At 38.4% G+C, this 16,787-nt stretch overlaps 1 protein-coding gene across 1 annotated transcript in view; it reads left to right on the forward strand.

Annotated features, from left to right (window-relative positions):
* The window catches only part of Adamts5 (ADAM metallopeptidase with thrombospondin type 1 motif 5), a 40,748-nt gene extending 24,649 nt beyond the window's left edge, over positions 1-16,099 (forward strand). The window contains exons 4-8 of the mRNA XM_048346362.1: positions 5,777-6,060; positions 8,016-8,199; positions 9,339-9,514; positions 11,538-11,713; positions 15,277-16,099. Coding sequence (XP_048202319.1) covers positions 5,777-6,060; positions 8,016-8,199; positions 9,339-9,514; positions 11,538-11,713; positions 15,277-15,844 — 1,388 coding nt within the window. The 3' untranslated portion in view covers positions 15,845-16,099. The remainder of the gene's footprint in view (positions 1-5,776; positions 6,061-8,015; positions 8,200-9,338; positions 9,515-11,537; positions 11,714-15,276) is intronic.
* Positions 16,100-16,787: the final 688 nt, after the last annotated feature.

The raw sequence follows: 16,787 nt of genomic DNA on the forward strand, positions 1-16,787 counted from the left end.
CATGCTTTTATCCAGACATTTTACTGATTTTTTTTTTTTTTTTGAGATGGAGTCTTAAGGACTTTGCTGCATAGACAGGCTTTGAACTGTGGTTCTCTGGATCTTAACCTCCTTATTAGCTAGGATTACATGGGCACTTGGTTGCAATTTTGAGGTAATTGAGATTCTGACATTTATTTATTTATTTATTATTTTTTGCCAGTCCTGGGTCTTGTACTCAGTGCCTGAGCACTGTCCCTGGCTTCTTTTTGCTCAAGGCTAGCACTCTGCCACTTGAGCCACAGTGCCACTTCTGGCCGTTTTCTATGTATGTGGTGCTGGGGAATTGAACCCAATGAGGGCTTCGTGTAAACAAGGCAAGCATTCTTGCCACTAGGCCATATTCCCTGCCTGATTCTGACATTTAAACAGTAAGTTTAGGAGAGAAATGATAAGAGACTGAGTCTATACAGACGGCAAAATTAAAAAAAAAAATTAGTACATGTTTCATGACTGACAAATTTTATTAGACCATATCTCAAATTTTACTCTACTCTCATGAAGACATTTGGACTTGTATTGACAGCCTGATTTTTTTAAAGTATATTTTACTTTTCCTATTTTTCTATTCTGATTTTCTTGGCCAGTAATCACTTTAAGCAATAAAACTGTCATGGGAGTGAGGAAAACTTCAAACAAGTAAACTGAGGCAAGAAGTGACATCAGTTAACAACATGGGAGAAGCAACAAAGCATTAAAATGTAACTGTACAGTGTAAGAAATATAGTTGTATGATCTCATTTTCTAAGAAGTCAAAAACCCCAAACCCATCCCTTTAGTATTTAGGACTTAATATTTCATACTGGTATAATAATCCATACCCACAAAAAAGATTTCTGGTCATTTAGAAAAATTCAGTGTAAACACTAATGGAAAGGCAACAAAGCAATTACTATTTTTAAGCATACATTCTTATAAGATCTATACAATACCTTAATGGCACCTAAAGAGTACATTGTCTGAAAAGTCATTCCTGTGTATCTTATCCTACACGCGCCACCGCCCCCTCCTTCCTCTTTAAGACGTGTTGCAGAAGTGAGACACTAGAGTAAAATTCAAGTTCAAAGCATTGGATTTATTTTGAAAATGATCAGCCAGAAATAGGTGGTCATTTGCAGCACCCTACCATGGAGATATTTGCATTCATTAGTACTGAGTGTTTCCTGATTTAGATTCCAGAAGAAATGCATGCAATTAGGTGATGTTTGAGAAGTGGATGTGCATGAAAGGAACAGTACCTGGGGATTTGTGATTCAGAGAATCATATGGGATTCTTCCACCCCTTGGCCAAGATACTTGTAGAAATTCTGCAGTGTTTATACAAGTAAGCCGTAGGCAAGGTGGCTGGAAGTATGATCCTCTAAAATAAGGGCAAGCATTGGCAGAGAAATTGTGCAGTGAAAGCAGGTTCGTGAATTTCCTTTCTCAATGCTTAATAACCTTGAGGCCAACAAAGATAGCTGTGTTTGCTACATCTTCTAGTCCACACTGCCAGGGAAGGAAAAAGGCCAAGCCCTGCGTAGACACAGCTCAACAACATTCACAACCGCTTCAAATATGAACATGTAGTTTATTTTCAAAGCTACTGGCTGGACATAGAACTTTGGACAGAAAGTAATATTGAAAACCCAGGTGTCTGTATCTTTCATTGATGGCTCTACAGGGTAACAAGAAGAGTGAAACATCCAGTGTTTATGATGGTAGTAACAAAATTTAAAGACTATTTATTGTGTTGGAGTTGTGATTTTCACAATAACTATGCTGTTTGGAAGAAGACAAATGAGATATTTTGTGGCCATGGTGAGAAGCCAATGTCTTAATGTCTTAATTCCTTGCCATTACCTCTGCCGAACAGTGAATCTAAAGTCTCCAACATCTTCACAAACTCCTAGGCTTGCTTTTAGCTAATGCCTTTTTTGCCTTTGTTAATATGATTGCTTCACTTATCATAAGACAAAATGGCTCATCAAAGAGTAAGGAGATATTCCTGATTCTTGCTCAGATATTTTTTCCAAGCAAATCTTAAATGAGAGGTACAGTTTGGGGGAGATGAAGACCGAAAACAGAAATGGTACCCATCCACTGCTGTTAGGCCTGCTTGGATATTTCTCTTCAGGAACATTAATTGAATATTTGGACCAATGTTTAATTTTATGCCTCAGTATTAAAAACTGATGTTATTGCAATATTAGAAATAGGAAGGAACAAAATAAAATTTAAAAAGATATAAAGACAACTTCTTTAATCCTATCATTTTTATTTCATGTCAAAGATAATGCTAAAAGTCAAAGGTATAAAACCATTTTGTTTTTATTCTATTATGTTTTCTGGAGACAGAAAAGCATCCTTTCCATTCCCCACTGGTAGGCATCAGTGGGAGAGGAATGGCGATTTTATTCCTTTATTGTCCCTCTCAAATCACAGTGCTGAATTTCTTAAACATTTTTGCCTTGTTAGAAGTATTTAATTTTCCATGAAGGGCAGAATACACATGCAGTCTGTATGCATTTCTGTTGTCTTGCTTGTAAACTACCCATTTCTATACACGAAGCAAAAGGAAGGAAGGAGAGGAGAAGGAAAAGGAAGGTAGACAATGCAACATGGCAATTTGCGGGACTGAATGAAAACAGCAAAAGTTGGCAGCAAAGCCAAAAGAGAATATCAGACTAAATTTTGCTTCATGTTTTTTGTTTTCTTGGTTTGGAGGCCCAGATTGGCCGCCAATTTGTGATCTTGCTTCCAACTCCTGTTGAGATTACAGGCCTGTACTGCTACACCCAACTGAAATAATTTTATTTTCAGTGAGGAAAGGTTAACCTCGGTATGGTCTCTATAAGAATAATCACAGTTTCCCACATAATTGTAATGGCTAACCAAATATATTACTCATTTTTTAAAGCTATAGTGGATTAGTGTTTGTAAAGCAATGCCCCTCAAAGTTTCCTATAGGTTGATTTACATTGTGCTCTGCATTTCCTTTCACTCTTCATCCACTAGAGAAAGAGAGAGAGTATCTATGAATCTCATTGGTTCCAATTGAGGTAGGGACTTGTTTGGGACTCAAAATAAGTAAAATATACCTGTACCATAGGCTGGCACAAATGGCAAATTCCAGCTGATGGTCAGTAATGAAGGTCTATGATCAGTGTTTTCAGTATATAAAAAAAAGTCTCTCAAAACAGCACTTTTGAAAAATTGGAAAGTATTCTTGCTGATTCAGAGATATGTTGAAATCTTCGATATCAGCAGTTTGTAAGCCCGTCCTGATGTATACAGAGCTGCAAAATGCCTGATTTTCTTCTGTCCTATAAACAAAGCTCAGTGAGGGTTTTACTATCATTCCTTCCTATTGAGTTGATGTAAATGTTTTACCTTTTAACTCAATGTTTTTCTCCCCTAGTTCTCTTTGGCTCCCTATTTCTTTTTAATGCTTTTTCTGGCTTGTCTTAAAAAGCTTTGCCTCTTCAAGTGCTCTGGCTCAGATGTAAAATGGGAACTTTGCTTCTTCTTCATTTCCATATAATGCTGCCATCACAGATGGACACGTCATTGATATAGGGCATTTACTTAGAACAAACTTGAATATAGTTATAAAAAAAACATTTGCAATAAATGTAAAATATGTCGAAGAGTCTGTTTCTTGGTGGAAAGTGAGGATTTTCAAGTCAAATGGTTTTCTTCTCTTAAAAAAAGAATGACTCTAATATATGTAAAAGGTTGTTAAATGTTTTGGACATAGAACTCATTTGTTTTTCTTTCAAAAATATTTTTCTGGTCTCCCTTTGAGAGTTTGTTAGTTAATTCTACCTTTATGGTATCATAGGGACAAAAGAAATATTACACAGATCTTGAAAATAAATTAGGGAGAGATTAACGAACTTGGCTAGGCACACATAGCCTTTTAGTGTTTTACCAGGATTAGACTTCAGGCCAGATGTTTCTGGCATTAAATATGATATCTACCCTAAAGGGATCTTTACAAACTTCTGCCTTTGGCAAATAAAGAAGTCAGCTAGCTCCACGAGTAACAGGCAGCAAGGTCGTCAGGAGGCATGGCTGTGAGCACAAAACCAGAAAACCTATGTGACCCGGAGTAAGTGTTCTTTTATATCACCCAGTACCCTTATTTTAAATAAATAAAATCAAAGGGTCTCCATCATGGGGTTTCTAGGCATATGAGATAATCTAGGAGTTGGAGGCACAACTCATTGATAGCGTACTAGCCAATGCACAAAAGTGAGTGCAGGCACTAAGTTCCAGTCCTAGGCTCAGACCTAGAAAAAGAAAAGGAAAGTAATAATCTAATAAATATTAAGAACTGAGAATGGTCTTCTACTTCCTCCTCCCTCTCCTCTTCCTCCTCCTCCTCTTCTTCTTGCTATTATTTTCTTATTGTGATTATTCTTCATGCTATTAATTTTTTATTGCTATTAGAACCAGTGTACAAGCCTTAAATAAACAACCAAATACAGAAGCTGATGAGCAATTATCATGCAAAAGTATTTAACTAGAAAAAAATCATGGTGTCATCTCACTGGGCAGGATGCTTTCTTTCTACCTGATTATTGTTGTTGTTATTGTTGTTATTATTATGGAATTATACAAAATAATAACAATCCATAAGCCAGGTAATGAGTATAATGCTTCTTGGACTATGTCACCCCTTCCTTCATTTTCCCCCACTTCCCTCTCCTATAGGCAGGGATTCTTTGGCAAGCATTTAGAAGAGAGGCACAAGTGAGTTTCTGATTTTGTATCATGTCTGTCCCAGCTTCTATGCAGTCTGTGTGTCGCCCATACTTAACCTTGCCTCTTACTCCTTTGTACAATGAAGCAAAACACCAAAGACAATCAACTCCATGAAAGAACATACTCAAAAGGCAAGAAAAAGAAAAAGAAGAAACGTAGAAAGACAGGTGAAAATTACTCTTCTCTCACAGTATTTTCTCTTCTGTGAATTTTGAAAGGTAGATTTTAAAAATTTTATCTGTCTGTGAAAAATAGCTTATTTTACCTACTTGGCTTTAATGGAAGACCTTGCAAGATGGATCTGGGTCATAGTTTTGTCTTCTTGATATCGAGAATGTCTCTAGAACCTCCTAGATAGGAAGGAAGTGCTTGTTCAGTGAGCGCTGAAATGCGTGAGGTTACCACTTCGGGGATTATCTGTGGACTTAGTGGAAGGCAATGGGTGAGAGGCGCACACATTCCCAATGGAGAGTGATGCAAATGTGATGCCATAGATTACTCTTTCTCAAACTTGTACAGAATATTTATTTTTTTATAATTCACTTTCAGACTTGTGGGTCCATGATTTTGGTATCTCAGCTCAATGGTTATTTTCCATTTCCATTTTTTTTTCCAGACCAGGGATTAAGCTCAGTACCTCAAACATACTTGGCTAGTATTCTCACTCTAGAGCCATGTCTCTAGCCTGCTTTTTAAGCCACCAGCACCAAACCCAGTGATTATTTTCAAAATTACTTATTTTAAAAAAAATGTTATATGTATTCATATCACTACTAGCCCACTTCTACCTCCAGATAATCTCAAGAGCATCTCTCAGGGAAAATGCTGCAGTCCAAGCCTGATGTTACCTTTCACTAGTCCCTGCTCCAAGACATCAAACTGCAGGTTTATGTATACATCAATGTCCACTATTATATTTTAAGATCCCCGAACTTCGTGATTTGACACCTCATCCCAGAATAGTGATCATTGCTGGTTGTTCTTCTAGGTAACTGCCTGCTGGATCTACCACGAAAGCAGATCTTGGGCCCTGAAGAACTCCCAGGACAGATCTATGATGCTACTCAGCAATGTAACCTGACGTTCGGGCCCGAGTACTCGGTGTGCCCCGGCATGGACGTGTGTGCCCGGCTGTGGTGCGCTGTGGTACGCCAGGGCCAGATGGTGTGTCTGACCAAGAAGCTTCCGGCCGTGGAAGGGACGCCCTGTGGAAAGGGGAGAATCTGCCTGCAGGGCAAGTGTGTGGACAAGACCAAGAAAAAATATTACTCAGTAAGTCCTGTTCTGGTCATTCAAACACTGGGGGCCAACAGGGGAAATATATTCCCGGGAATTATATGGGCACTGCCTTCCGAAGGCTTTATTTCCTAATTAAAGTACTTTCCCCTAGGAATCTTGTTACAATATCATACATAGTTTGTCTGCTGTAGCTCTTGGTAACCCAGGGCTGAAGAACAGGGAGATAATAGGGATTTCTTCACAAATTATAAAAGTAAACATAAAACCACATAATTATAAAATTACAAATATAAAACCTTCCATGACAAACAAAAATTAGAGGAACTCATGGTCACTCAACTAGCATTACAAAGAATTCTAAAGAGAGGGATACAGTCTGAAGAAAACAATCAAACTCAAACACACAGGTAAAAATCACTGAAAGATAAGCTTAGTAAACATAGGAAGAGATTAAAAAACAAAATACAAGAAATCAAGAAAATGGCAGGAAACATGACACTACAATAATCCTAAACATTAATGGACTCAATTCTCCAACCCAAAGAAGAAGAATAGCAGATTGGATTAAAAAAAAAAAAAAGATCCATCCAATATTTGCATTCTGTTATGGGTTATTTTTGAATTAAAAGTTTCTGCTAATTATGATATGTCTTTTAATATATCACCTGTAATCTCTGATCTTAGATAAATGAATTCAGATACACACATTTACACAAAATAGCATACTCTTAAATTCAAAGAACTGTCCAAGAACCTTATAAAGGCCTTAAAACTAACTTATAATAGAAAACATCTTTATTGCAAAGAAGAAGGAAGAGAAGGAGGAGAAGGAGGAGGGGGGTGATGAAGGGAAGGAGGGGGAGGAGGAGGAGTACAGTACCAAGCATAGAATCTTTCTTTCCTCTACTACCCTGCAAGTCACTAAATAAATAAACAAAAAACAATCAAATGCCAGAGGCCCACTGATAGAAACCCCAAAGGGAGCTACAGAAATTGTCTATTGGAAACTTATTTTAAAATTGCAAAAGCTATTGGAACATATTCACTTACACTCAACAAGGAAATGGTAACAGAGTTGACTGTATGATTCTTACACAGATTTGACCCCGTGTGGTTACCTTTTATTCCCATAGCAATTCATATAATTAGAGCTATGGTAGCTACGTGATGACAAATGTACAGTCTAGCATCTGGTTCACACCTGCTGCCTTAATCTCCTAAACTAAATCAAAGTATATATTCATTCTCACTTGCAAGATTGGTAATATCCCTAGGAGACTAATGCCTTGTGCTACAGCCTGGGTCTATTAGATCACCCAGCACTGGACATCAGATAGAGTTCTGAATCTGTTTCAGGCGCAATAGATTGAAATATTGTTCTTTCTGGAGTCTCCTGCAAAGTTTCAAGAGGAATAGACATAGGGTGTCATGATAGTGTTACTCCTTCCCAGTGTGGGTGGGGCTTGCATCTAGGCTGAAGGTCCCTTTCAGTATAGGTCACATTGAATGAGGAGTTTAGTCAAGCCCAGCTCAAATGCACTTAGTTATGGAGCAGAGTCGGCCACAGACAGGATGTGATGTCAACAAAAGGACCAGAGAATTTTAACATGAAAGGAGAAAGAAATACAAGTACAATGCTGCAATATCTGGCAGCACACAAAATCATCGAGGATGAGAGTGCACAAGAAGTCAACATGGTTTAGTGACTATGAGCAGAGAGATTTGTAACATCAGAAGGCAGAAGTGGAAATGGCATAGAGAAATGGAAGACAATTATTGTCGTATGCTCAGTATCAAGAGACTTCAGATCCTTTTCGGTGGGGAAAAGATGAAGTGCCTAGAACTGGAAATGCTCTGGTATTGAAAATCTAATGCGGTCATCAAGTTTCCACTGTGTCATTGTATGTAACTGATTTATTTACAAAGTTACATTTTGAATGATTCCCTCTTCTCTAGTTTTTAAACTATCTTCTCTGGTTCTGTCTCAGACATCAAGCCATGGTAACTGGGGGTCCTGGGGCCCCTGGGGCCAGTGTTCACGTTCTTGTGGAGGAGGAGTACAGTTTGCTTATCGCCACTGCAACAACCCTGCACCCAGAAACAGTGGCCGCTACTGCACAGGGAAGAGAGCCATCTACCGCTCCTGCAGCGTCTTGCCCTGCCCAGCCAATGGTATGCTGCTCCTCTCATGTACAATGTCTAGGGATTGCTGTTGTTGTTGTTGTTGTTTTGTCAGTTTGAGGCTTGAACTCAGGGCCTGCGCACTGTCTCTGAGCTCTTTGGCTCAACTCGAGCTATCTACCACCTTAAGCCACAGCTCCACTTCTGGTTTTCTGGTGGCTAATTGGAGATAATCTCATGGACTTTCTTATCCAGGCTGGCTTTTGAACCATGATCCTCAGAGCTCAGCCTTCTGAGTAGGAATAGCTAGGATTACAGATGTGAGCCACCAGCATACAGTTTACAATGCATAGTTTTTATTCTAGCAGAAATAACTAGAAGCTGAAGAAATCAAATTAAGTTTACACTACCCACTTCCACTAATGTGTAAGCTAATAGCAACTATGCAATCATCAAATCATAGTGTGTTCAGAAAACTAGAAAAAATAATTATTTTTAATTTTTTCTTCCTATTATTACTTTCAAGAAGTTGTACAAAGGAGTTGACATTTAACAAAGTGGTTTATGAATACACTATATCTTGATTAGTGTCACCTATTAGGACATTCTTACCCAATTTCCCCATACCTACCCTTTCCCTCACTTCTCTTAAATTTGGAAGATATACATGGGATGTTTTGTCTGCATCTTGCCCTCTTCATTCATCTATCCCTCTCCCCTTAACTCCCACCTCACCCCTTTGCAAGCACCCACTTCCTGGTGTTTATTTTTGCTGAACTTTGATTTGGGTTTTCTGTTTTCAACTCTGTACAGATGAAAGCATTCCACATTGGTACCTAAAGAAGCTCCTTATAGACTGGGAATATGGCCTAGTGGTAAAGTGCTTGCCTCGTATACATGAAGCCCTGGGTTCGATTCCTCAGCACCACATATATAGAAAAAAGCCGGAAGGGGCACTGTGGCTCAAGAGGTAGAGTGCTAGCCTTGAGCAAAAAGAAGCCAGGGACAGTGCTCAGGCCCTGAGTTCACACCCCAGGACTGGCAACTAAAACAAAACAAATAAACAAAAGAAGCTCCTTATAAAGAATAATGTTTGCATCCTCTCTTCATGTCAATTATATAAAGGTGCAAGAATACAGAGGAGTATCCAAGCAGATAAAGAATGAATGCTAATATGCTTTGTTTCCTAGGTAAATCTTTTCGTCTTGAGCAGTGTGAAGCCAAAAATGGCTATCAGTCTGATGCCAAAGGAGTCAAAACATTTGTGGAATGGGTTCCCAAATATGCAGGTGTGCTGCCAGCAGATGTGTGCAAATTGACCTGCAGGGCCAAGGGCACTGGTTATTATGTAGTCTTCTCACCAAAGGTGAGTCCACCCTACTGGAGAAATGGTAGGCATCCTTGGTGGAAATTATTTTGAAAAATCAAGCCGGCCTATATCAGACATAAATAGTCATTATCTGGGGGGAAGGGAGAGTGTAGATTTTGGAGAATTTTTGTTTATCTCTCTATAATTTCTATGTATTTCAAATTTTATATAGTTAATAAGACTATTTTTATACAGTCCCAAGTAAATGTTTTAAAAGCTATTTTTTTGCACATTGTAAGTCACTTTCAAAGAAGTGGAAGAGTGACTCTAACTTCAAAATAGCTGTAGACACATCTAGTGTTCTTAGGCACATTGCTAAAGGGAGCTTAGAAAGCAAAACACTTTCTACTTTTCTATCATTTTCTTAAGAATTTCTTTCCTGAGTTGTGAAAATGACTTTCAAGATCACTATCTCTGACCCATGATGTTTAATAATTCTGAAGGCTTTAATATAAATTAGTGTTCTTCTAGCTGTAAATATTTTGTGTGTGTGTAGCTGCTCCTTTTTTTTCCACAGATAAATATTTTCTAAATATACCAAAGCTGATTTTTCTAGCCTTCAGTCTTAGGCAGTAGTTTTTTCAAATACTATCTAATTTGTAAAAGACTTCTGAAATGTATATGTTTATAGGCATATACATATAATTGAAAAATAAACCAATACTCCACTTAAATAACATTTAAGACACATCTTTCCAATATGAAATAATACATTTTAATTTAAAATATAAACGAATAAATCAAAAACATCACTTGGACACATGACCAGATAGAGAACTGCTACATTTTGAAGTATATTCAGTTTACACAAACAGTGCAAATTCACATACTCACTACTGCAAAGACAGATTTTCTCATGCCTGCAGTTCAATTATGCATGTTAACATTTATGTATACAGTTATGAACAAAAGCTGCAGTATGTGACAAAATATTTCACTAGCTTTTTCTTATCTTAATTATCTTTTTTATTATCTTTAAGAAGTTGTACAATCAGTTGCCATTCAACAATGCATCTTGATCAATGTCATCGCTTTCAACATTCTCCTACATCCCTCCTAATTGACCCTTTCTCTCACTTTTCTTAAATTTTCAAGTATATACATGGCATTCTTAAGTGCATTCTCCCACCCTTCCTCTCTTCATTTATGTACCTCAGTCCCCTTGGCCCCACCTTACCCTCTCCAAGTGCCTATTTCCTGGTGTCGATTATGTTGAGCTATAAATTTGCCTTCCCAAGGAATTATAATGTTTGAATTCTCCCCTAAATCTACCATATTTCAATTAACACATGTATGTATACAAGCATACCATCCAAGGTACTTACTTATATATTTGCATATCAATTCCAGCTTCCACTTATGAGAGAAAACATGAAACTTTTATCTCTTTGGGCCTAGCTTCTTAACTGCACTAATTCCATTATACAAAGCCAGTCTCTTTGAGAAGCTAATTTCCTGACTTCCTTGGATCTGTTTTATGTGGCAATGTGTTTGAGTCCATTCATTCAACTCACAGGAGGGGAGGCTTTTCAAGTTTTGAATAAGTTTAGATTTTTAAATTTGTTACTGTACTAATGGTTTTGCAACAAAGAAGAATCATTGTGCTCTAAAGCCTACTTAGACTCCACTCTCCACAGGAGTAACAGCCCCACACATGGAGTGAAAAGATTGTTTTCATCAATATAAAAAGGCCAGATTGTGCTGTGCAAACATGAGATGCATCTAAAAATTGCACACAAAAAATTGGACCACCAATCAAATAAGGAATTAAGCTCAAAAGAGAAAGTGCATAATCTAGTTTTCTACGGATCTTCCTGTCATCATTTGTAAAAGAGGGTTTGGCTTAGGCACTGTTGGAATGTAAGCGGTTGGCTGTTTGATAGTTTGCTTCCTTTTTTTTTTCCTTTGAGGTACAATATATTGCAATCAAAATCACAGTTTAGAAACTGTTAGTTTATTAAAAGATCTGAATGTGGATGCACAAACTTTGCTCACTGCTGAGGTTTTTGTCCTGACTCAGGTGACCGATGGGACCGAGTGCCGGCCTTATAGCAATTCTGTGTGCGTGCGAGGAAGGTGTGTACGAACTGGCTGCGACGGCATCATCGGCTCTAAGCTGCAGTATGACAAGTGTGGGGTGTGTGGAGGAGACAATTCCAGCTGCACCAAGGTTATAGGAACCTTCAATAAGAAAAGGTAATATGAGAAAGCCCTACCCTCCTGGGAACCAAACAGAACTTTAGACTCTAACAGAACTAATGCGGAGAACTCAAATGACCGCATCAGCTCTCTGGAGAAGGAAATCTAAAGTGGCTCTGGTAACTGTTTATGAATGCAAGAAGGGAAGGAGGGAGCTGAATAAAACTCAGGCATCTCTGAAAGCAGTTCTGCAAAAGCTAGGAGACAAGGTATAACAGAGTCAGAAAAGGCAAAGTAAAAGTCAATAGCCTGGCACTGCAGGGGGACTGTATAGACCTGTTTATTTATTAGTAAACAGTAATTAATGAAAGGATGGGACTATTGTAATGATTTCTTTTAGCAAACAGATTCTCATTAGGGTGTGTGTATGTTTTGTGTGTATGAGAAATCAATTGTTTTTGCTGAGTTAAGTTGTGTGAGGACCAATTCTTTTTTTTTTTTTTTTTTTTTTTTTTTTTTGCCAGTCCTGGGGCTTGGACTCTGGGCCTGAGCACTGTCCCTGGCTTTTTTTTTGCTCAAGGCTAGCACTCTGCCACTTGAGCCACAGCGCCACTTCTGGCCATTTTCTGTATATGTGGTGCTGGGGAATCGAACCCAGGGCCTCATGTATATGAGGCAGGCACTCTTGCCACTGGGCCATATCCCCAGCCCCGAGGACCAATTCTATGTTACAGTTTTTAGCCAATCACGTAAATACAAATATTGAAAGTCTCTAAATTTCACTAAGGAAGGATTCAATCCATTTGCGCTCTCAGTCATTGAGAATAACACCACCAGGCTCTTCTTGCTTGAGAACTCCTGGTCTTGCTACTGCTATCAAGACCATTAGAAACACTTGCAGCAAAAATTACTGCAGAGACAGTTCTTCTTAGGCTGTCTCAAATTTGGCATTAAAAAAAAGGACATCATGGAAAGGTTGCTGTACTCATGGTAGAACTAAAAATATAGCCTCACCTCTGGTCTCACCTCCAGCAGATTTCATACTCTGTCACTTAAAGGCTATGCAGACATTCAAAACAACAAAAAAGTATTTTCTAGCATAAAATACAATGCCAACATCAAATACAGGGTTACAGAGTCTGATGAACTGAAGAATCCTTTTTCTTCTTGGCAAAACTTCTCACATGTTGAATACATTAGCTGAGAGCACCTGCATTCTCTAATGTAAAGAATGATCAGGAAAAAGAATGAACAATAGGGCTTATAAAAATATGAAGCATCATGATAGTGTAGAAATTGGAAATTATGTTTGGTGTGATAATGATATGGATAAATAATTTATTCTTAATATTCATTTTATTACTTTTATTTGCTAATGCAGTAATGACTACTTGCCTAGTTACTTTGAACCATCGGTGTGAAAAAAAATTTATATATCTGATGTATCCTGCCTCTTAATACAATTGAACGGTGAAAGATCTTATAGGTAATCAGGTCAACTCCTTCCTTTACAAAAGAGGAAGCTAGAATTCTGAAAGTTTAGGACCTATCTGTTGCTACATACCCAGATGAACATAGTGCCAGAAGAGTCTGTAACTTAAGACATAGGTTGCATAACCATTCTATAACTTTTTTAAGGAGGGAAGGAAAGAAGGAATAGTGATCAGGGGTGTTATTGGATACCTAGAGTTTATATGATACCCAGTAGAGTATGAAGAAATTAAACAAGGAATACAATTTATAACATATTTTCAAAAGCAACAACAACAACAAAATAAGGGCCCTGATTTTCAGTCTTCCCCAGTGCCTGGGTAAGTTTGATGATTCTCCACAATGCTGCCCATGCTCACTGATTCTCATCAAAATGAACCCAGTTCTAAGGAATAGAATAAAAGCAACAAGTTCTCTGGATTCTCTTATTCTTCATCCTTTCTGTTTTCTTACAACCTATCTGCTATCATTTCAAGAATGGTTGTAACCAGAGCTAATATGTCATTAAACACTAACAATCATTTAACTGCTATAAAATATAGCCTGCAGGGCTAAAGATTTTATTCCTGGGGCTATATGAAAAGAGCACAAAGTAATAGACAGATTTTGTTTATAATGTAGCAGGGCTACTAATGAGCTTTGAAGCAAATTTGTTCAGAGGCTTTCATATCCCTACTTTTTATGTTCTTGAAAGATAACATGAGATAAGATCTCCAGCATCTTTCTTGACTGTTTGAAGCCACTGTAGATTTCTATGTCATCTATTGATACTCAATACTACCAAAAAAAAAACGTCCTGGAGCAAAGTCTTGTCTATAATGTATTAGGAAGATAAAAATAATGAACTGAATTAGAATAAGCAACACCCTGAGCTTGGCACCTGTTCTCTAAAGCACCGACTGAATATGACACATGTCTAGAAGTCATTGAGTATACATGCCCCGGGGACTAGGGACTTCCTTGGCAATGAGCTAGAAAGGTAGGGCGTAATATACTTGGATATTTTAGCTTTTAGTGTAACCATCATTATTCCCTAACCTCTAAACTTGATTAAGAGTTGGAAAATAGACAACTTTGGTATCTCTATTGAAACAACTAGGATAGTATTTAAAGTGAAACCAAGTAATAGTAAGTATTCATGCTTAATCATGAAATTATTTATAAGAGCAAATAGTTTGACAAAATTGCAGTGGCAAATTCACCTTTGCCAGTGGTTTTTGGCCATCAGAAACTTTTATGCCTTTGCACATTTTCCCAAGCAGATGATGAATCTTGAGTGACCTATCTTATTTGTTACCAGCTACAATGAACTCCTTATTAATTATATTACATGGAACTGAGCATTCAGTATAAAATTAAGAAATTCATTTTTTCTCCTTATGCCAGTAGTAAACTAACATTTTCCAGTTAAAGAACTTCATCTTCCATGTCGCTCCCTGCTCCATGAAATACAGAGTTCTAGAACCATTGGAAGCAGAGCCTCCATTTCCTGTCTCCAAACCAAACACACACACACACCCACATGTACACACCAACACCTCCACTAAAGGCCTGCTATTAAACTAGGCTGTATATCTGAGCAATGTGAAGGACTTCAGGAATACACCCTTGTGTCCCACGCTAAAAGATAGGAATTTAATTGCTCTGAGAAAGAGCTCAGAATTTGGAATTATTTTTTTTAATCACTGGATGATCCTAATCTGCAGGCAAGTCTGAGAATTTCAGAGATTCACTGAAGATGTTTGCTTGTAACTTTTTACACATATCCCATTTTGTGCCGTGTGTGTCAAAAAAGGGCAACAGTTACATGCATGTTTATAATGCAACATCCTAATTTTAAACATTTCAACACAAATCTGTACAATAGTCAATCTGCAGTTTCATATAGGATGAGAGAATGGATGATAAAGCCCATTTAGACTAATTTCTTAAATATATTAAAATTTTGTCTTAAGATAAGGGAAGCACTTTAGAGAACTTTTCAAAAAAATTTATTTGTTAAGTGTTCACTTATATCTCCTTCTCTCCCTCCCTCCCTTTCTCCCTCTTTCCCCTGACCTGGCTTCCTCCCTCCTTGTCTCTCTGCCTCTCTGCCTCCCTCATTCTCTCTTCCCTCTCCCTGCCTGCAGTAAGGGTTACACTGACGTTGTGAGGATCCCCGAAGGGGCGACCCACATAAAAGTCCGACAGTTTAAAGCCAAAGACCAGACAAGATTCACCGCCTACTTAGCCCTGAAGAAGAAGAACGGTGAGTACCTCGTCAATGGAAAATACATGATCTCCACCTCAGAGACCATCATCGACATCAATGGGACGGTGATGAACTACAGCGGCTGGAGCCACAGGGACGACTTCCTGCACGGTATGGGCTACGCAGCCACGAAGGAAATTCTCATCGTGCAGATCCTTGCCACGGACCCCACGAAAGCATTAGATGTCCGTTACAGCTTTTTTGTCCCCAAGAAGTCTACTCAAAAAGCGAACTCGGTCACTCACCACAGCAGCAATAAAGTAGGAGCAACCACTCAACAGCTGCAGTGGGTGACAGGCCCCTGGTTGGCCTGTTCCAGGACCTGCGACACTGGCTGGCACACCAGGACAGTGCAGTGCCAAGATGGAAGCCGGAAGCTAGCCAAGGGATGTCTTCTAGCTCAGAGACCTTCGGCCTTTAAGCAGTGTTTGCTGAAGAAATGTTAGCCTGTGGTGATGCTCTTGTGCACAAAGATAATGGGAGGATCCGTCGTGGAGACAGACATGGTGAAGAGGAGGCATACTCAACGCACAGAAAGCCATGCTTCCATGTCATTGTCACCAGGAGTCGAGTTATGGGCAGAATCTGCTCTCTATGACCAAAAAGATGAACTGCTTAGTGTGATCATGGTGACCTTGGAATACAGAAGATCCTGGGAGTTACTGAACCTCCCCTAGGCCTACAAGAATGAGACAAGAAAAACACTGATGATTGTAGAATCAGGGGACGTTGGAAGATGGCAGGACAGTCTCCCTCCGCCACTTGTCACCTACCTCTTACAGAATACTTCAAGGCACCATAATCATTTTCACCCATGACACACCATTGCTTGTTTTTACTATTTGTAAATACATCCTTCCTTGGTATGTCACTTTATATCACTTGGTTCTATTAAAAATATATATTTCCAAAAAAAATTGTTTGACCAAAGTAGGTCTGCAGCTATTTCAACTCCTAGTTTCCAGAAAGAGCTGTGGATGTTTTACTGGAAATTAAGAACTGGCTGCTGGTTTTAATAAGATTTAGTGTATGCTTGTGACAACAGGAGATGTCATTTGAGTCCAAATACATTTTGACAGCAAGCATCTTCTGAGAGATTCTGGAAAGAAATGGGATCACAGTATGTGTTTGCTTAAATGCATTTTGATGCTATTTACTTAAACCTTTGACTGCCTGTATTTTTTTTTCAGGCAGTCAGCCAAATTAATGTATAATTAAGATGTAGAAAGAATGTTTCCCCTCTGTGTTTGTGAGGTATCTTTAAAGTCTCAGAATTTGTTTTCTTATGCTGACATTTCAAAAGAAACATAACACTTCACTGTGTTTCCAATTTGTATTTTCATACTGGCTTTCTCTTCCTATGTCTCACAATGTGCAATAGTCATATAG

The sequence above is a fragment of the Perognathus longimembris genome, chromosome 5 (genome assembly GCF_023159225.1).
Source record: "Perognathus longimembris pacificus isolate PPM17 chromosome 5, ASM2315922v1, whole genome shotgun sequence".
In the NCBI taxonomy this organism is placed as follows: domain Eukaryota; kingdom Metazoa; phylum Chordata; class Mammalia; order Rodentia; family Heteromyidae; genus Perognathus; species Perognathus longimembris.